The sequence below is a fragment of the Haliotis rufescens genome, unplaced genomic scaffold, assembly GCF_023055435.1.
Source record: "Haliotis rufescens isolate VD_foot unplaced genomic scaffold, xgHalRufe1.0.p SCAF_6, whole genome shotgun sequence".
Lineage (NCBI taxonomy): Eukaryota > Metazoa > Mollusca > Gastropoda > Lepetellida > Haliotidae > Haliotis > Haliotis rufescens.
The window spans coordinates 56,764,938-56,787,613 of record NW_025964334.1 but is presented as its reverse complement, the minus strand read 5'-3'; the positions used below and the strand labels follow the sequence as shown (position 1 = coordinate 56,787,613).

Below are 22,676 nucleotides of genomic sequence, written 5' to 3'. Positions count from 1 at the left end.
GATCATGTTAAACTGCGGCATGGTATCTCAGTGAGCTAGCACTATAAATCGGCATCAGTCCGGACTAGTACAAGCAGCCACACAAACACACACACGTACATGCACGTCGCTATATAAGTGCAATAATCTTGGACGCGACGTTAAACCCCATTTTACCTCACCTCACCTAGGCGGGAGCAATATTGGGGTAGTGATATCACACGATATTACAAAATTCCATCAGCTTTCCAATAGTTAGGCATCATATCAGCAACTGCAGCCTTTGGTGTCTAAATTTCACAACTTCTTCACGTAGAATCGAGGATGCTATTTCAATGAAGTTTTCCAAGAGCGTGGAACGACTTTTTACAAAGGCCTTAGAAAGGCTTTCAAAGACCTTTTGTTGTAGACATGAGTACATTTCCAAATTTGACGCATCAGTGACAAAAATGATGTCCGATGCCATTCCCTATTTTAAATTGTGCCATATGTTCCCGTGTTCTGTAGGGTAAACAATTGACTTGCCTTTGCATGTGTTTGCTTACACTTTCGCGACCAGTATGACTAATTGATAGCGGTTCATGAAACACATGCTTCTGGTATTGTAGGAATCGGACTCTGCCTAAATATTTATGATATTTATTTATGATTTTGGAAAGTGTTCTTGACGATTCAAGCCATACAGCGTGACAGATGCTTTTGAAAAAAACTTCTTTTTTCAAACGTAATAAAAATTAGGCGTAAATAGTTTGGGGGAAAAGACATCAGATAATTGGTCACGACAACCACAAGGTTGTATCGTGTATTCGTGTTTTCATTGTGTGCGTGACAATTTCAAACATTGATTCTTCCAAATGTTTGCCGAGATGACTTACGGGAGCGAAATTTGTTACGTTACGATTTGTTACGTTATCCATACAAAAAATGTAGATGTTTACAATTGGTAGTATATCGTCTCTTATAACACAATACGAATTATACACAAGATGTTTTTTTTGCGGTAAAGTAAATTGGACAGCAATAAGGCCAATCGAGGTATTCGGACAAAATCCTCCTACATGTACGGAACGCCAGTGGTGCCAACTGATTGAATCGGTCACGGACAACGTGAGGTGAGGTGAGGTGAGGTGAGGTGAGGTGAGGTGAGATAGGGTTTCACGTCGCGTCCAAGTTTATTGCACCGACGTGCATGTACGTGTGTGTGTGGCTGTTTGTACTAGTCCGGACTGATGTCGATTTTATACTGCTAGTCCCCTGAGATACCATGCCGCAGTTTAACATGAATACCCCACTCAGACACAGTATACTGACTCCGAGCCGACCAGTCCTTGTTTTAGCCCCTTAATGCCGAGCGCCAGACAGGGTAACATCAAGTACCATCTTTTAACGTTTTTTGGTATGACGCAGACGGGGATCGTACCCCGGACCTTCCACTCTCCGGGCGGACGCTCTACAACTAGACCACGGAGGTGGTCCACGGACAACATACCCTTGTATATACGTACACGCCATAAGGTGAAAAAGTAAAATGATCAGCATACCTGAGTAAAAATGGTCATCCTGGTAATGTCCCCATACCACGACCATATGTTAAAATGTACACCATCGTCGTCGACGGTAAGGAGCAAACTGTTGCCTCGTCTGCAGTTGCTGCTTCGGATCAGTACCCTACTCCCTGACGGGGCAGCGGCTTCCCTGAAGCGGAACCGGACTGTGACTGGCGTGGAGGTTGTCATCTTCAAGTCGAGGTAGACGCTGCTGCTTGCGTCGAGGTTGGCCATGCCGGTGTTGATGCTGACGTTGGTGGCGGTCAGCCAGGTTGGGGAGGTATCAGAGGCAAAGTCAAGCGCATGACTAGGACTACTGGTTTCTGCAAGATGATTTGAAAATGAAATTATGAGGTGTTTCTTTGCGTGACTTTCTAGTCAGTCATGGAAAGTCACTCAACCACACTCACACTCACAATCCCATCGCATCCTGTTCCCGATCCCAACTAGACCGTGCTGCTTGATCGCCCACTCCCCGTTGCCAACTTTATTCTTCTCTTCTTACTACTCCCGATCTGTTCCAAGTTCCCCGCCCCTACCGGCTCCATGTTGCCCGCTCCCCCACCCGCTCCCATGTCCACTACCCTGCCCCACCCGCTCCCATGTCCACTACCCTGCCCCACCCGCTCCCATGTCCACTACCCTGCCCCACCCGCTCCCAGTTTCCCACTACCCTCCCCCACCCGCTCCCATGTCCACTACCCTGCCCCACCCGCTCCCATGTCCACTACCCTGCCCCACCCGCTCCCATGTCCACTACCCTGCCCCACCCGCTCCCAGTTTCCCACTACCCTCCCCCACCCGCTCCCATGTCCACTACCCTGCCCCACCCGCTCCCATGTCCACTACCCTGCCCCACCCGCTCCCAGTTTCCCACTACCCTCCCCCACCCGCTCCCATGTCCACTACCCTGCCCCACCCGCTCCCATGTCCACTACCCTGCCCCACCCGCTCCCAGTTTCCCACTACCCTCCCCCACCCGCTCCCATGTCCACTACCCTCCCCCACCCGCTCCCAGTTTCCCACTACCCTCCCCCACCCGCTCCCATGTCCACTACCCTCCCCCACCCGCTCCCAGTTTCCCACTACCCTCCCCCACCCGCTCCCATGTCCACTACCCTCCCCCACCCGCTTCCAGTTTCCCACTACCCTCCCCACCCGCTCTAATGTCCACTACCCTGCCCCACCCGCTTCCAGTTTCCCACTACGCTCCCCCACCCGCTCCCATGTCCACTACCCTGCCCCACCCGCTCCAATGTCCACTACCCTCCCCCACCCGCTCCCAGTTTCCCACTACCCTCCCCCACCCGCTCCCAGTTTCCCACTACCCTCCCCCACCCGCTCCCATGTCCACTACCCTGCCCCACCCACTTCCAGTTTCCAAATACCCTCCCCCCCCCGCTCCGTGTTCCCCACTACTCGACCCCACCCGCTTCCAGTTCCCCACTACTCTGCCCCACCCGATCTTAGTTTCCCACTTCCCTCCCCCACCCGCCCCGTGTTCCCCACTACCCTCCCCAACCCGCTCCATGTTCACCACTACCCTTCCCCCACCCCCTCACAGTTCCCGCTGCCTTCTAGTACCCAGCTCCCCATCACCATCCACTGACCACCCAACCCACTCACCTTCCCCACCCGCGACCTGTACCCCGCTGACAACCCGAACTTTTCCAAACAAACTCCAACTGTTACTCATCCCTACCCGCTCCGAGTTTTCTCCTCCCCACCCGAACCCCAATTCCCCACCTGCCTCCAGTTCCCCGCTCACCACCCCCACCTGCACAAGTTCCCCGCTCCCAGTACCCGCTCACGACCTCCGACCGTTTTCAAACACCCCCGCTTTCCACCAATCCGTTTTAAAATAAATTCACAAGTCCCCATTCCGTATCACCGATGTGTTACTGTGTATACAGCCCGTGATAATCCAGGTCAGAATAGGTCTTAAGCAACCCATGAATGCCATAACAGGCGGCTATACTTGTCGTAAGGGGCAACTAACGGGATCGGGTAGTCAGGCTCGCTGATTAGGGCTGGGACGAGTCCAAATTTACTACCCGGGTACCCATCCCCCTATTACCCGACCCTACCCGGGTACCCACTGTAGGTCTCAGGAGAGAGAGAGTATTTAGATACATGTATGAAACAATCGGGTCATTCATACACTGAAGCTGAATTAAGTCAACCACATGAAAAATCAGAAGGAATGGGTGCATAGTCAGAAAGCGAACATTAGTGACTTGTAGTGTAACCATAGAGTTCCAGATAATTTTTGTCATTAAACAATATATCACGTGACTAACCACAGGTCCGGGTAGTTTTGAGGGTACCCGGGTCCTACTCAGTACCCACCCGACCCGGGTACCCGAGTTACCCGTTCCAGCTCTTTCGCTGATGCATGTCATCGTATCCCAATTGTGTGGATCGATGCTCATGATGTCAATCACTGGATTGTCTGGTCCATACTCGAGTATTTACATACCGCCGTCATATTTAAGCAGGAATATTGCTGAGTGCGGAGTTAAACACAAACAAACAAACATTTGGTTTGATGTTTAACGCCGCACTCAGCAATATTCCGCTATATGACGGCGGTCTGTAAATAATAGAGTCTGGACCAGACAATACAGTGATTAATATCATGAGCATCGATCCACGCAATTGGGAACGATGACATGCTTCAACCAAGTCAGCGAGTCTGACCACCCGATCCCGTTAGTCGCCTGTTACGACAAGCATGGGTTGCTGAATGCCTATTCTACCCCGGAATCTTCACGGGTGTAAACAAACAAACAAAACTGTGCAAACAAACAAACAAAACTGTGTATACCATTTGATTGGTCATTGCAACCACAGTCGAGGAGGTCGAAGTCAGTTCCCGTTGCACACGACGTTGCCTGCCAGCCGAATGACCCAGCGTGGAAGTGGTATGCCGTGGAAACACCGCTCCAGTCGGGTCGCTTGTCACAATTATCTGCAACAGAAAATAGCGTTGGAGGATTCTATTATATTTATTACTGAGTGTATTCGTCTCGCATGTATACACGTAGGCACCGCCTATTCGTTATATTCTGGTATTCTGTTCATTAACCTCCAGTAACCTCATCCCTTGTCATTTGGTCATTGTATATCTTCGTAGAACCTGCTGTGGCGGACCGCCTCCGTGGTCTAATGGTAGAGCGTCCGCCCAGAGAGCGGAGGTTCCGGGGTTCGATCCCCAGCCGCGTCATACCTAAAGACGTTAAAAGATGGTACTTGTTGTCACCCTGGCGTTGTCTGGCGCTCGGCATTAAGGGGCTAAAAGAAGGACTGGCCGGCTCGGAGTCAGTATACTGTGTCAGAGTGGGGTATTCATGTTAAACTGCAGCATGGTATCTCAGTGGGCTAGCACTATAAATCGGCATCAGTCCGAACTAGTACAAGCAGCCACACACACACACGTGCATGCACGTCGCTATATAAGTGCAATAATCATAGACGCGACGTTAAACCCAATTTCACCTCACCTCACCTCTTCATTTTATGTACGTCAACAAGGGATATTTTACGTCCGTTTCCTAAGGTCCACGGTAAGTGTGTTGGAATCTATTGACAAATGTTGATTCACTTTTCGTTCGGCTTATAACCCACAGAAAACACTGTCTCTGGGGTTTGCAATAAAATGTAAACACCAAGGCTAAGTGATGAAAGGGTGTTAAATCTTACACGTGACTGCCCTCAGTTGTCTGCATGCTGCACGTGGACTTTTTCTCGCCCACTGAATCAAATTCGTTTTATACCGCGACAGCGCTATTGTTTCACTATAAGATATACTGATGTCTTTTTAATTCTTTCTGTTAGTTTTTTGCATCTAGACAGTTCATAAGTTGGATAAAACACTTTTCCTCGGTTTGGGTTGAAAATGTAAACACACTCGTGGTCGGAAACAGCATTTGAGGCTTGGGTCCGCGGGCTGTTCCTTCACCCTCGTGTTTACTTTTGCAACGAAAACCTCGGAGGCGTGTTTTATCTTGCACGTGCAGTCTGGGAATATGTGCACGTGACATTGATATCAAAGTTGAAGATAAAGAGATTCTCACCCCATGTTTGCTTATATCAAATATATCAACCCGACCGTATAAAAGTTAACCGAGGCTACCGAGGAGATTTAAATTTGAATTTGAATATCAAAAGACACGGGGTGAAATTCTATTTAACAACCAATTCATTCTTGAAGTTCCATATTTTTCAGTTTGTAAACAGTAATAAACAGTATCTTGAGTGTAAATAATACAATAACTAGCTTCAGATGCAGAGAGTGTCAGCCCACTGAGATACCATGCCGCAGTTTAACATAAATACCCCACTTACACACAATATACTGACTCCGAGCCGACCAGTCCTTGTTTTAGCCCCTTAATGCCGAGGGACAGACAGGGTAACAACTACCATCGTCTAACGTCTTTTGGTCAGACGCGGCCGGGGATCGAACCCAGGACCGGGCGGACGCTCTACCACTAGACCACAGAGGCGGTCTGATGCATATCATCGCACCCCAATTGCGTAGATCGATGCTCATGCTGTCAATCTCTCTTGTCCAGTTTCGACTATTTACAGACTTCCGCGACACCTGGAATATTGCTGAGTGCGACATTAAACAACGAAAAGAAAAAAAACCAAATCTATTGATCTCACCTCTAGGTATATAGGGGGTGGGGCATATGTCATCGCAGTAGAAGTTGGGGCGACACCCGTGGCCTGGGGAGAAACCGAATCCGTCGGGGCAGCAGCGGGGCTCTGACGTATTGCCATCACACACCCAGTAGGACCTGCAGCTTCCCTCCATCTTGTAGCTGGCCACACACGGGCTGCTGCACTTCTCTTGGAAATGGATAGTAAGATAAGATGACCATACCGCCGATAGCCTTATGGTGCCACGTCGATGGCAATAATTTATTTTTAAATAGACAAATATTATATAGCATTTCAAATAATTTCTTGAAATTTCGATTTTTTTCACGTTGCTTCGATTATTTGCTCGTCACTTCAAATATTTTCTCGAAATAACGATTTTATTATTGTTGCTTTGCTTTTTTATTTTCTCGTTATTTCGGTCATTTTCTCATTATATCGATTATTTTCTCGTTGCTTCGAGTTTTTTTCTCGTTATTTCGATTATTTTCTTATTATGTCGATTATTTTCTCGTTGCATAGAGTTTTTTCTCGTTACTTCGATTATTTTGTCGTTATTTGAAATAACGAGAAAATAATCGAAATTACGAGAAATAAACAAATAATTGAAATAACAAGACATTAGGCATTAGGCTTTCATATAACTGACTTCAAATCATGTCAATGCATGTTACAATTTAGGTGTCGGGCAATAAAATGAAAATTGGATTTGACCAAAAAGTCAAAACACTAATAGGCTGAAACAAACTGCCGAAACACTGTCAACTTAAGGTCAAAAACTCATCTATGATACCTGTGTCAACTACATCACCATCGAATAACCATTTTTGTTTGTTTCCTTTTTAGCCATCATCAAAATGGGCGTATATATTCTTTTGCCCAGCAGTCTGTTTATGGGTGAGGTGAGGTGAAATTGGGTTTAACGTCGCGTCCAAAATTATTGCACTTATATAGCGACGTGCATGTACGAGTATGTGTTTGTGTGGCTGCTTGTACTAGTCCGGACTGATGCCGATTTATAGTGCTAGCACACTGAGATACCATGCCGCAGTTTAACATGAATACCCCACTCAGACACAGTATACTGACTCCGAGCCGACCAGTCCTTGTTTTAGCCCGTTAATGCCGAGCGCCAGACAGGGTAACAACAAGTACCATCTTTTAACGTCTTTTGGTATGACGCGGTCGGGCATCGAACCCCGGACCTTCCGCTCTCCGGGCGGACGCTCTACCACAGGACCACGGAGGCGGTCCAGTCTGTTTATGACATTGATATTATCGATGGTTTGCAGATTTAGACATCAAAGCTCTGACACCATCGACTGCACATCCTGTCTGCACCATAAAGTTTGCTCAAATAACAAGTCGAGTTAAGGATGTCAAATTAATACATTTTCGCTGTATCAGGATGTATGTTGGTTGGTTGGTTGGTTTGTTGTTAAACGCCACACTCAGCAATATTCCAGCTATATGACGACTGTCTGTATAAATAATCAAGTCTGGACCAGACAATCCAGTGATTGATATCATGAACATCCATCCACGCAATTGGGATCGATGACATGCATCAACCAAGTCAGCGAGCCTTACCACCCGATCCCGTTAGTCGCCTTTTACGACAAGCATAGTCACCTTTTACGGCAAGCATGAGTTGCTAGAGACCTATTCTACCCTGGAATAGGATGTATGTAATCATCACGTGATACAGGTCGTAGTATGACACTCTGAAATATTCTGTGTGCCATGTTCTACTGTGAGTGAGTGAGTGACTGAATTCGGTTTTAACGCCGCTTTTAACAGTATTCCAGTTATATCACGGCGTGTCAGCTTAATGTGGGAGGAAAGCCCGAAGTGATGCAGGTCTCAGACGTTTACCACTTCAGTGAAACCCACGAGCACGGGTATGGTGCTGACAAACCTAGAAACATGATCGGAGAGAATCGAGATTCGAACCCACGATCATAGGTATCTTGCTTCTGGTTTGTTCAAGGGACGCAACTCTGCACAGCTAATTGCGGCGCCTTAGACGACTAATGAAAGAACATTTCATAGAGTGTGTGGGTGAATAGCTTAACGCCGAAACGGAACATTTACAATGAGCACTGGCATATACAGTTAACTACGGTTATAACGACAACGCTTATAACGACCTGACGGATATAACGAATCTATTTTTTGGTTCCTTATTTGTTGTATATATGCTTATAACGAACTACGGTTAAAAGGAACTAAAATTGGCCGTCCCTTTGAGTTCGTTTTAACCGTAGTTTACTGTATATAACGTTGGTATTGTGCGGGTGCTGACAAACCTAGAAATTTTAGCGGGGCGAACTGGGATTCGAACCCACGACCAAAGTTTACAAACGTTCGCTGCACATATAGAGATGGGCGGGGAGAACATTGTATAGTGAGGGTGCACGGCAGGAGTTAGATATATTTAGTCATACCGATTGGACAGGTGACCTTCCATGACTCGGCACATCGGAATGTGACTTGGTTCCAGTAGAAACCAAAGGGGCATCTTCTGAAGACGGCGATGACGCTGCCATTAGGGTTGTAGAAACACTGGATGAATTTGTCACAGTCAGTGGGATGGTAGCGGTATCCCACGTCGTTCCTTCTCTGCACACTGTCACACAAGCCGGTTGCTGGGAGAAAAGGCAGGTGTCAGAACTACGTGTGTATTCCGTATACACGTGCATGTATATTTGTATATTTGATAATAATTTCACACCCGCACACCCGCACACCCGCACACCCGCGCACACACACAGAAAGTGAGAGTTATTTACGTGTTACACGTTACATGTGCAATAGTTTTAAAACATTAAAACATGTATGATGATTATATACAATAGGCGATATAATACTTGCATAAAGTTAACCTCCACTCATTACTTTGGAACCGACCATTTGATATTGTGGATTTTATCGAAAAAACAATTTTTTTCCGAAATATCTTGAAGAATATAATCATGCTTCAAAGCTGTTGACAAAAAAAAAGAAATCGAATACCACAAAACTTACATTGTTACAAGTTGGTTTTCTTCTTTTTTAAATCAGGCTCATAGTTCTAAATATAATAAAAAAAATCTGGTTTGGTAGCTTTAGCTAAATAATATCTAATCCTGGTACAAAATCCCTGCCACAAAACATACATTGTTGCATGTTTTTTCTTGAAAAAAATCAGGCTCATACTTTTAAACAATAAAAAAAATCTGGTCCAGACGCTGCAGCAATACCAGAATATCAAAGGGTCGGTCCCCTGTGACACACGAGAGAAGACACGAGTTTGCGTTAAATACTGATTTTACGAAACTTGTATCAATACGCTTCTATTTTCCGGGCGCAACCAAAGTAAAACAAACATCTGGTACAAGTTTCATAAAATCCCTATGATGCAGACACAAATGTAATCTTGCATAAGCTTTAAGGTAAGCGAGTGAGTTTAGCAATATTCCAGCAATATCACGGCGGGGGACAGCAGAAATGGGCTTCACACATTGTACCCATGTCGGGAATCGAACCCGGGTCTTCGGCGTGACGAGCGAACGCTTTAACCACTAGGCTACCTGACTGCCCCTTTAAGGTAAGCAATGGCGAGATCGTAGTATGGTGTTGTATACAACTGAGACGTCCAAAATGACGTCAATGATGAAGGATTGCTTAACACAATTTTAACCTTCCAAAGCCTTTAACGAAACTTCTGGTTGGAATAACAGCATTATTCAAATTCAGTGATTTAAGTGTTAAGTACCCATCCAGTGGCAAGACACTATACAAGTATGACTGGTGGTTCGTTTAATGTTCTTCTGAACAATCAGGTTCGTCGGCACAGAATATCCCACGGTGGTACACGCAACTTCAATGTGCAAACGTGTGTACTGATTGGTCATGACCACAAATTACAAACTTTTATCAAAAGGTTACAAGGCTGAAAAGAGTCACCGAAACGCTGAAAACTTAAGGTCTTAACTATGAAAATAATATCAAATACAGCACCATCGTAGGACCATTTCTTGAATTTCTTTGATAGGCATTAGAAGTTGGGAGAACATAAATACACAATACTTTTTTATGGAAAACAATTTCTTTTATTCTTTGTACGTTTCATTCACCCGTTGAAGGAGCAAGAGGTAGCTTTGAAACGTACAAAGAATGAAAAAAAGTTTCTATCCACAAAAAAGTGTCTTGTATTTTTTTCTCGATTGTTTCATTCCAGCCACCATCAAACATGGGTGTATATTTTCTTTTGCCCGGTAGTTTAGATGCCTTTTTAATGTGTATTTAAGGGTCCAACTTACTTGAGCAAGGTTGTAATCCACAGCTTTCAGTCCTTGTGTCGGTCAGCGACCCGTTACACACTGACCCTCCATTCGCTGGCGGCGGGTTTGTGCATGTCCTGGTCCTTGTCGCAACCTTCTCGGCAGACACGCCACATGTCCGAGAGCACGAAGGGGCAGCCCAGGCACTCCACGACGAGAAGCCACCATGAACTGGAAATAATCGTAAAAACACCACGGGTTATAAATTCTAAAATATCAACGCCACAGAATAACCAGCCTCGATTATCCGACACAGATTCCACTGGCGTTAAAGGTGAAACTTATATGTATGGATCATTGAAAACCAGTGATGATACCAGATGTTCGCGAAAAGGGTAAGCATGTCCTGCCCTACCGCTTGTAGGGAGGGACTGTCAAGAGATTTTGGTTTCACGGAGATCACGTGCAGAAATATGAGACGTGAGAAGAGAAGAGAGATTGGGACGACAGGTTTGTTTGTTTGTTGTTTCACGCCACACTCAGCAATATTCCAGCTATATGACGGCGGTCTGTAAAAAATCGAGTCTGGACCAGACAATCCAATGATTCACATCATGAGCATCGATCCACGCAATTGGGATCGATGCCATGCATCAACCAAGTCAGCGAGCCTGACCACCCGATCCCGTTAGTCGCCTCTTACGACAAGCATAGTCGCCTTTTACGACAAGCATGGGTTGCTGAAGACCTATTCTACCCCGGATCGTCACGGGTCGGGCATGACTGGTACCATGTAGACATCTATGGGGTAGACAAAGCAGTTTGACGTTTCTTTGATGGGCAGTGAGTTGCGTTGTCAGGTGTGACATCAGGACCATCTTCTGATGATGCATGCTGCTGAATTTGAAATGTTGTGAGAGATCTTGACTGATATCAGAAAGAAGACAATACAATAATGAAGCCGAGACATCAAGCGTGAAGGGCAAGACTTGGGACATCAGAACTTAAACCCACGTAACAAGTACCCCCATTACCTCTCGACAATATGATCGGCAGGCTGGCCTTTAGGTTGTGAGCGGTGGCTCGTCACGCCCGGGTTTGATTTTAAACATTGTAAATGTTAGAAGCCAATTTCTGGCTCCGGTGGTCACATTGCTTCAATACTGATTAAATGTCATAACTCCCTACTTAATCATTATAAAAATGTAACCAATTGCAAAACTGAATTTTAACTAAGTTAAACATGAGAGCACAATTTCCTAACGCAAACAATGAGGGTACCAGGAGATCCCCAGAAGTGAGTGAGTACGGTTTTACGCCGCCTTTACCAATATTCCAGTAATATAATGGAGGGGACACCGAAAATGTGTATCATGCATTGCACTCCTGAAGAGAATCGAACCAAGGTCTTCAGCGCGACGAGCGAACGCTTTACCCACTAGCTAGGCTACCCCACCGCCCCTCCCCAGGAGCGATCAGCTATTTGTCTACCAAATAATTCCTTCTTACCAACAGTTGCCAGAACTTTAAGATATCCTACTGAATTCCCTCTTCCGTGGACATAGATGTACATCCCCTCGTCCGCTGTGTTAGCACCGGTGATGGTGAGTCTGTGACGAAGGCCCGACACGGAGTACCTGGTTCTATCACTGTCTGGCACGAGGACGCTCTGTTTGTACCACTTCCCCTGCTGCTGGGCCCCCGAGAACGTCACCTCCAGGGTTACCGTAGATCCCACAGTAGTCGTGACGTTGTTTTGCAGTTGTTGAAAACCACCTGTAATGACCAATGTAACTTCATTAAATGACGTGCTGGTGAAATGTGTCTTTCCTTATCAAGAACACGTCAATTTGCGTTTAAGATATTCAGTGTATGAATATCGCTTTGTGGTGATCTGTTTTTGAATATTTGAAGTAGAAGTGGCATATTCTCTGTTATGCGATGCACACGCCATAACACATCGCGCAATCTATCATCTATATATGTTACAGTCAATGTGTAAAATGACTTAGGCAATTACAAAAAGCCTAAACATTTCAGTCATTTTACAATTATTGTTTTATTTACATTATTATATTTTATTATTAACAAATTCGACATATTTTGATGCTAAATTTCATCACCCAACTGAAAATGATGGGATTATAAGAAAACGAATGTTAATGTGTGTGTATATTTGTTTTGACTTCTAATCCTTGCATTATCAGTCTATTGTGATATTTTAAGCCCTTATGATTACCAACTTCTTAATGTACCATATCCAAATGACCATTCGATCTATCCAAGTATAGTATACACGGGGCGGTGGGGGTAGCCTAGTGGTTAAAGCGTTCGTTCATCAAGCCGAAGCCCCGGATCCGATTCCCCACAAGGGTACAATGTGTGAAGCCCATGTCTGGTGTCCCCCACCGTGATATTGCTGGAATATTGCTAAAAGCGGCGTAAAATCATACTCACTTACTCACGCACTTTAATATACACTGCAGGACATAAACAACTACCTTCACACGCCGGGATGTTGCACAGCTCTGATTGTTCCTGTAGGCTGAAGCCGCTGCAGGGTGCACCGCCGAACTGCGGGACGGGACTGTCACACTGCCGGGTTTTCTGCAGCGTCCTGGTCACGTTAGTTCCGCACGTGACGGCGCAGTCCACAGCAGTCCATTCGCTCCATTCTCCATATCCACCGTCCACTGCACGTGACAACGTGATTAGTATACACGGAACAACCCATATACACGCACCAACCCATATACATTGCTACCTTGATATAAATACTAAACAAACCCGTGACGATCCGGGATAGAATAGGTCTTCAAAAACCATGCTTGCTGTAAAAGGCGATTATGCTTGTCGTGAGAGGCGATTAACGGGATCGGGTGGTCAGGCTCGCTGACTTGGTTGATGCATGTCATCGTATCCCAATTGCGCGGATCGATGCTCATGATATCAATCACTGGATTGTCTGCTCCAGCCTCGATTATTTATAGACCGCCGGCATATAGCTTTGAATATTGGTGAGTTCGGCGTTAAACAACAAACAAACAAACAAACAACATCCGAACTATGTCATAATGGACGCGGGGGCACTTGTGACCCAGTCGTTTTTGGCGCCGCAATTCGCTGTGTAAAATGGCACGCCTTAGTACGCCACAAACCTATCACTGTGGGCTCGAATCCCGGCTCACCCTAATAATGTTTTTAGGTTTGGCAACACCCTACCCATGCTCGTGGGTTTCCCCGAAGTGGTGAAGGTCACTCCGGACTTTCCTCCCACTTTAGGCTGACACTGTGATAAAACTGGAATACTGTTCACAGCGGTGTTAAACCAACTCACTCACTTACACTGTGAGCTCTCCCACAACATTATGTTGACATACCGCGATGTAGGAGAACTTCTGTTTGAAGAGGCGTTAAATAACCCAGCTCTACATTCTACAAACATGGCACACGCAGATTGAATAACAAATCCCTGTATTTTCACGTTGGACTCGATTGGGCGATGGTCGCCTTGTTATGAAGGTAAACTGACGGGCAAAAGAAAGGATACACCTATGTATGATGGCGGCTAAAAATGAAACAATCAAAAAATGGTTCTTCGATGGTGATGTATTTTATACGGGCCTCATCGTTGTTTCGCATCTGAAGTTTGCATTGTCTTTCGACGAGTGTTTTCAAGTTAGGAACGTTTAGATAACGTTTGTAATTTATTGGTCAAATCCAACTGTTAAGCTTATACTTGCTTTTGCCCGGCAGTGTATTTTAGACCACTTATAAAAGTAAGGTAACTGGAAACAGAAACTGCTATTAATTAAATGGAACTAAAGCCGCCACGTATGTTGGTTGTTTACCTGGACAATTAGGCAAACTACATCTCCCTGTTGAAAATTCTTCATACGTCCCTGCACAGACTCGTCCACCAAACTGTGGGGATGGTCTTGTACAAGTCCGGTTCCGTCTCGTCACCCCGTCCACAAGTGCCCCGCAGGTTTCCGTGCACACTGCAGCTGACCACTGGCCCCACTCGGAGAAGCCCCCGTCGACTGGAAGCAGAGACAGTACAAATTACCTTTCTGAAACACTTTGCAAGAATCTGGCGTCAAAACTCCGGTGGAAAGTTATATTATGAGGTTTGGTTTGTTTGTTGTTTAACGCCGCACTCAGCAATATTCTAGCTATATGAAGGCGGTCGGTAAATAATCGAGTCTGGACAAGACAATCCAATGGTCGACATCATGAGCATCGATCTACACAATTGGGATACGATGACATGCATCAACCAAGTCAGCGAGCATGACCACCCGATCCCGTTACTCGCCTCTTAACCAACGCCCAAGTCTTGGGAATCAAAGAGACACAACATGTCATAGGCCTTTTTTGGGAAGACATAATTTGGTATATGAATAAGTGACAAACAATATTTAATTCATCCAGAAAGACGTTATAATGTACCCGATGATATCTATATTTCCCTTACTTGGGCATCTGGATAGTGTGCAGGTCCTAGATTCTGTCTCCTCCGAGGCTCCATCACAGGCACGGCCATTGTTCTGAGGTGTGGGTGACGTACATGCCCGCCTTCTGGAAGCAACTCTCACGACATTCAAGCCACATGTTTCCTGGCAGGCACCAAGGGTCCAGGACATCCATGGCGACCAACCACCATCCACTGCAACAGACATTGTATTACACTTCCTGTGTGGCATGGAAGTCGGTCTTTTGCCTTCGGCCAAACTCGCCCCATATCGTCCTTTCCGTTGTCATAAATAGCCGTGAAGACGTTGCCGCCAACGAATATCTTTGGCTACACTGTAAAAATGTTTGTACATTACCCAAAACACGTTTAACTGTTAAAAATCATCATTAACATGTTAGGACCTAAACTTGCCAAACTATTGGACAATAGTTTTTGTTTAGGATCTAAACACATCTCACTCTGTACGTGATTTAAAAAAGGGAGCTTTAATTTCTATGTCTTTATAAATGTTACATGGGGATACATAGGTGTGTCTCTTTGTATATCTGTGTGGCATAAAAGCTATTTTAGCTGTTTAAATAGACTTGTGCCAGGAGGGGAGAAGTAAACAAAATTATGGGTCTAACATAGTAATCAGATATACTTTCATTATCAGCTTCTTGAATGAGAGAAATACTATTCGTCACAAAGCAAGAACACATTTACGAACATATAGATTTTCAAACCTGGGCGCAATACGAACCAGGGAACTATTGATCTTAGTCCTTCATGTTTCTACCCGTGCGCTACGGAGACTGTTGTCGTCATAAGTGGCCATTTCCTAGTCCCTATAAATCGAGTGTGGTTAAGGTGTACGTTTTTATGTTAATATTGTACCAAGTTCGTTGTAAGTCCTGGTGGCATACGTGTTATGCAAGTGCCCGTGAATCTGATTTGCACATCCAATTACAATATATATTATACATCTTATATTATATTAATAAATATTTATCCACATTTATCAGAATGCATAATGATATACATTTTATTTAAACGTATTTGAATTCTGAACATGTTAAAATTCTAAATATGTGTTCACTTTAAACATGTGTAAACGTGTTAAAGTTCTAAATATGTTCAAACATGAATAACTTCTAAACATGTTTAAACGTAAGGAAGAGAATTTATGGATGTCAACTTGTTTATTATGAGGAACTCAACGTTTCTGAGTGTATACTTACTCCTTCATCAGGAGTATCACTTCTAAATGCCTTTCAAAAACTTGATGCTTAAACGTGTTAGATTATAATTATTAGGATGTTGCTTTTGGGTGGTGTAATAGGCTGTAAGACGTCAGCTCATTTGATGTGTAGACCCTGACCAAGTTCGTTGTAAGACCCGGTTGCATACATGTTATGCTATTGCCTTTGAATCTGATTTGCACATCTAATGTCAATCAATATTATGCATTCTATGCATATTTGACTTAATGTCAAATGACATGTAATGTATGTAAACCTGTTTAACTACTAAACCTGTTCAAACATGTTTAAACGTGTTTGTTCTGTTAATCTTTCAATATATTGGCATCAAAGGTTCTGATCCTTATTAGGCTGTTGCTTCAGCATGGATGATATATGGCGCTCTATTAAAATAAAGTAGATTCAGTGATTTACATTTGGAACTACGCATTTGGATACGATGACATGCATAAACGAAGTCAGCGAGCCTGACCACCGATTCCGTTCGCCGCCTCTCACGACATACATGGGTTGCTGAAGACCAATCTTAACCCTGGCCTTGACGGGTACCGAGTATCGTAATGTTTTACTTGTTCGTTGTTAAACACCGCACTCAGCAATTTTCCAGCTATGTGACGGCGGTTTGTAAATATTCGAGTATGGACCAGGCTATCAAGTGATTGACATCGTCAGTATCAATCCACGCAACTGGGATGCGATGATTCAACCGAGTCAGAGAGCCTGACCACCCGATCCCGTTAATCGCCTCTTACGACAAGCATAGTCGCCTTTTACGGCAAGCATTGGCTGGTGAAGACCAATTCTACCCCGGGTGTTCACGGGTGGAGTATCGTAATGCAAAGTAAGTAATGCAAATGTGAAGTTTTACGTCAAGGACCAAGCAAATATTCTTACCTGTAATGTTACATATTCCATTCATAAGGTCGAAGCCATTACTAAACGCAATCATGTCGTCGTATTCAACCACACTGGATGCATCGGTGGCGACGGCACCAAGATCAGCTTTAAATCTGCTGTAGAGGAAGGACACTGTCTTATAGAACCCAATGATGCCAAGGGCTTTCACCTTGATTCCTGCTTGACGCGCTGCCTCTCCGGCTGACACTGTCTCTGAGGGAGAGCTTGTCGTAGATCCCAGGATGGCCACAATGTGTTTAGGAACTGACAACCGATCTACCGTTAGAAGAGTGCGCGCCTGATCCAGGCCTAGATTGACATACGTGGCGCCTCCTGGTTGAGGAATGGAATCCATTTGTACCCGTAAAGAAGCATAGTTTGAGCTGAGAGGAATGACGGCTGAAACGTTGGTCCCATACACAACCATTCCGAATCTAACCGTTCCCAGCTGTTGCAAGGCAGCGCTAATTTGTTGTTTCAGCAATTCTTTGATTGTGTTGAAGTTAGCTTGCGTTATAACAAATCGTGATCCATCAAGCAGAACCACGACGTCCGCCGGGCATGCTGCAAAAATAAAATAAATTAAGTTGTAAAATCTGACATCACAATAATGTTCCAGCAATATCACAGTACTGTTCCGGCAATATCACAAATACTGTTCCGGCAATATCACAATAATGTTCCGGCAATGTCACAAATACGGTTGCAGCAATTTCACAATAATGTTGCGGCAAAATTACAATAATGTTTCGTCAATTTCACAATAACGTTCCGGCTTTATCACAAATAGTGTTTCGTCAATTTCACAAATAACTGTCCGGCAACATCATACTGTTCTGGCAATATTATAATAATGTTGCGGCAATATCACAACAATGTTGCGGCACCATCAAATAGCAAGAATGGATTTTAAACGCTTTAACCACTATGCTATTACGAGCTGCCGAAAGAAAAAGTGCAAAACAGTCTGGGCAACTTATTATATATTTTTTTAATATTACTAATATAATATCATTATATTTTCCAATACAATTTTCTAATGAGTTTGGATAAGGTGAGGTGAAATGAGGTTTAACTTCGCATTCAAGATTTTTTCGCGGATATAGCGACGTAGATTCACAAGCATGTGTGGCTGCTTGTACTTGTCCAGACTTTTGCAGATTTAATGGTGCTAACCCACTGAGATACCATGCCGCGGTTTAACATGGATATCTCACAGGCACAGAATACCGACATCGAGCCAGCATTTTTTTTGCTTTAACCCCTAATGCAGAGCGCCAGGCAGGGTAACAAGTACCATCTATTAACGCGGCCTGGGGATTGAACCACCGACTTTCCGGGGTTTGGATAAAGTTTTGTTTGTTGTTTAACGCCGCACGAAGCAAATTCCAGCCATATGACGGCGGTCTGAAAATAATCGAGTCTGGACCACACAATCCAGTGATTAAGATCATGAACATAGATCTACGCAACTGGGATACGATGACATGCATCAACCAAGTCAGCGAGCCTGACCACCCGATCCCGTTAGTTGCCTCTAACCATGCTTACGACAAGCATAGTCGCCTCTTGCGGCAAGCATGGTTGCTGAAGACCCACTTTCTATCGGGGTCTTCACGGGTCAAATTTGCTAAAGAAGAAGCACACATTTTCTGAAAGATACAATCTCACCTATAGGTAAAACTGTGAGATAGGCTTCAGTGGTCATCCCGTCCATTCTGTAGCTGTACAGGCCAGAGTCCACCAGCTGACCATTCACAACGACCAACGTCTGGACAGTGTCCCTTGTTGTGATCTGGATCTTCTCCGAGTTGGCTAGCGGGACATTATCTTTGTACCACGTGCCCCTTGTTATACCAGCTTCAGAAAGATTTACTTGGAAGGTTCCCAAATATCCAGTTTCTATCGTCTGGTTGATTAAGTCGTTCATGAACTGGAGACCTGGAGAAGCACAATGAGAAATCTGTATTGGTTTGCATAACGTCCTTGGTACGAGGTTCTAAGACGGCACTTATGACATGGTAGTTTATATTCATATTAATAAGTAAAAGTTACATTAATAGTCAGTCACAGTTTTCGAGACGGAACATTTATTTTGATCACCCAATCAAAAAAAAATATTTCCTTCTTTTTTTAAAATGAGTACCAGAACGTTTGGCGCTCTTTTTTAAGTTATCAAATGAATTATTTTGTGTGTGTGTGTATGTTGGTTTAATTATCTGCTCTGTGAACTGTCTATGACCATCCGACAGCATGTACATGTCTGGACTAATGCCATTTATAATAAAGAAGTCAGCCTTTCACTTTGGATACACAATGCCATTTAGAAAGTGGTCAAATGTAACAAATATATTTGGGATAACACTTTCTAAGTAAAGTGCAGATTCTAATCCGGGATTCTAACCCATAGAGTTAGGTACCTAATCCCCAGCACACAAAGTCGGCGATCTGACCCACACAGCCACTGAAGCTTCCATAAAATGAGGGTACACAAAGAACGTGATCTGGATTACCAGCATTTCATTTTTGTGGAAGCCTCGGCGACTGAGTGGGTCAGATCGCTGACTTTGTTAGCCTTTTATTTTGACAAATGTCTTGTTTTGGTTTGGTAAACATGGTCTGAGTAGTCTCGGAAGTGATATGGGATGACCATTAGAGTGAGTGAGTGAGTGAGTGAGTTGGGTTTAACGCCGCTTTTAACATTATTCCAGTTATATCACGGCGTGTCAGCTTAATGTGGGAGGAAAGCCCGAAGTGATGCAGGTCTCGGACGTTTACCACTTCGGTGAAATCCACGAGCACGGGTATGGTGCTGACAAACCTAGAAACATTATCGGGGTGAACCGGGATTCGAACCCACAATCATAGGTTTCTGGCGTGTCCAGGGGCGCAACTCTGCACAGCGAATCGCGGCGCCTTAGACGACTGAGCCACCCGTGCCCCCGATGACCATTAGAAGGACACATTAAAAACATCAGAGCATCACAGACATATGGAAATGGGAACACAAACGGTGATTTCTCAGAACGATGGAATCAGATACTAGTACCTTGTTATATGGATAAATGCGAATGCTTACGTTGACTGTTATGATTGTAACGTTTCAGGCATAAATCAGATTGATAGTTTGTAGATAAGTTAATTGCATAATATTATCAAGATAGTTAATAGTTCATTTGGAAAAAATTGAAAAATCTGCGGATATACATCTTTGAATCAATAACATTATTTCACAATTTCATACCATGCAACATGTTCAGTGTTTCTATATAGCGACTATGCTTGTCGTAAAAGGCGACTAACGGGATCGGGTGGTGAGGCTCGCTGCCTTGGTTGATGCATGTCATCGATCCCAATTGCGTGGCTCGATGCTCATGATATTAATCACTGGATTGTCTGGTCCAGACTCGATTATTTACGGACCGCCGTAATATAGCTGGAATATTGCTGAGTGCGGCGTTAAACAACAAACAAACCAACCAACCATATAGCCATAGGCATGGTGACTTATGTTTCTTCAGATCCCGTTTACCATCATGTCAGTGAGTGAGTGAGTGAGTGTGGTTATACGTCGTTTTTAGAATTTTCCAGCAATATCTCGGGAGAGGACACCGGAAATGGGTTTGACAAATTGTACTCAAGTGAGGAATCGAACTCAGGCCATCGGCGTGACGAGCGAACGCTTTAGCAACTAGGCTACCCCGCCCCACCCGTTTATCATTAGAGTGAGTGAGGGCGTGAGTGAGTTTGGTTTGAACCTGGCGATGAACAGTATCTCAGGTGTGTCGAGGTATGTCAGCTTAATGACGGGGAAGGGGGTCGTGTGGACGGTCTAGGGGATCCAAAATGATGCACGTCTTTACCACATTGGTGAAATAAAAGCGACAAAACCCTTTTCATGTTTTTAAGAAATCTCTGCTAAAAGCAGAATCAATTGTACAGACGATTCCTACTATACCATGAACATGTGTTTATGAATCACCAATAGTGATGAAACCAGGTGAGCGTATCCTGCCCCGCCGGTGGCACCATCACAAACACATGCAAAGGCAAGACAAGTGTTCCTGTGTATGGTGGCGCTGACAAACCTTGAACCATAACCCCGCTCACCAGAAGCATAACCATGGCTGTCGAACCTACCATCATATGTTTCTAAGGGACGCAACTCTGCTCGGTTTAGCGGCGCTTCGTTCTCCAGACCATTAACGAGCTATAGTAATAATACTTCATGTGGCAGATTTCCCGTAATTTATATTAGAAGAAGGACTGTTAAAGTGTTGGAAGATGAAACCCACTTTCTCATTTTCTGTGATGTTTATTCTATCAGCGTTTTAAGCGTTGTATCCACTAGTTTGCTCTACCCGTGTTCGTTATGTCCTTGTTCTACTGTACTAGAAAAAGCAAAGGAATTTAACCATGCATTTTGTATTTATTCAAATAGCCACAAGTTAACTTACATTATGCAGCAAGACCATTTACTGACGTTTCTATCAGTTACTCTCGCTGATAATACCTTTACTGGTGCTTGAGGCATCCACCTTAGTACTTTAAAATACCAAGTACGTATCTTATGAATGTAGAAAATGCATGTACTTTACTATACAGCTACATTCAAATGTTTGCTTGGTTTTAATATTATTTATAGGTTTTAATCAAGTTTTAAAAACTGTCTCCTAATCCTTTAACGAGTGGATATTGTACATTTTGTTGCTTAAATAACAGGTTATATTTTTGTTTGTACAATATGTGACACTATAATTAAATATATCTGATCTGATCTGATCTGATCTGATCTGATCTGATCTGATCTGATCTGATCTGATCTGATCTGATCTGATCTGATCTGATCTGATCTGATCTCACCTCACCTCACCTCACCTCACCTCACCTCACCTCACCTCACCTCACCTCACCTCACCTCACCTCACCTCACCTCACCTCACCTCACCTCACCTCACCTCACCTCATCTGTCATGTCATGTCATGTCATCCATAATACATACCCGAGCACAGCGGCACGGAACAGGCTATTTCCTCCACTTCCGTCAGAGTGTCACTACATTGCTTCCCGCCGTTTTGAGGTGGTGGCAAGTTACATTGCCTGGATCTCGTCCTTCGCCTTGTGATGGAGCGTCCACACGTACTTGAGCATTCTGAGGTCACCCATTGTCCCCATGGACCGATCCCCCCGTCCACTGAAAGCATCACCGAATTAACCAATAGTGACAGACTTGGCCCTCAGCGTCATGGTTTGTCTGAATCAATACCCAACAAAACAACACTCAGCAAGCAGCTGTTGTTGACACAAACAACAGTGATGAGTGTGATGTGTAGATGTAGGAACTGGGTTAACAATAAGTCATTTGACCTTCGATTTGTATAGTTAAATAAACATCAATGTTAATGTCGTTATATAACGTTATTATAAAGCGACCAAACCCTTTCCATATCCAAAAGAAATCTCTGCACAAAGCAGAGTCGATTGTACCATTCCCACTATATCATGAGCATGTGTTTATAAATTACTATCAAATCGTGATAGTACCAGGTGTTCGCGAAAAGGTGAGCGTATCCTGCCCCACCGACGGCACCCGTCACAAAC

The 22,676-nt window shown here is 44.3% G+C and overlaps 1 protein-coding gene across 3 annotated transcripts in view; it reads right to left on the bottom strand.

Moving 5' to 3' along the window:
* The window catches only part of LOC124146845, a 61,647-nt gene that overhangs the window by 2,952 nt on the left and 36,019 nt on the right, over nt 1–22,676 (bottom strand). For all 3 annotated transcript variants that reach the window (XM_048386700.1, XM_048386702.1, XM_048386701.1), the window contains 12 exons: nt 22,078–22,269; nt 18,746–19,015; nt 17,072–17,638; nt 14,937–15,128; nt 14,311–14,502; nt 12,961–13,152; nt 11,969–12,235; nt 10,499–10,690; nt 8,642–8,842; nt 6,198–6,383; nt 4,354–4,497; nt 1,521–1,849 (listed from right to left, as the gene is read on the bottom strand). In XM_048386700.1, coding sequence (XP_048242657.1) covers nt 1,521–1,849; nt 4,354–4,497; nt 6,198–6,383; nt 8,642–8,842; nt 10,499–10,690; nt 11,969–12,235; nt 12,961–13,152; nt 14,311–14,502; nt 14,937–15,128; nt 17,072–17,638; nt 18,746–19,015; nt 22,078–22,269 — 2,924 coding nt within the window. The remainder of the gene's footprint in view (nt 1–1,520; nt 1,850–4,353; nt 4,498–6,197; nt 6,384–8,641; nt 8,843–10,498; nt 10,691–11,968; nt 12,236–12,960; nt 13,153–14,310; nt 14,503–14,936; nt 15,129–17,071; nt 17,639–18,745; nt 19,016–22,077; nt 22,270–22,676) is intronic.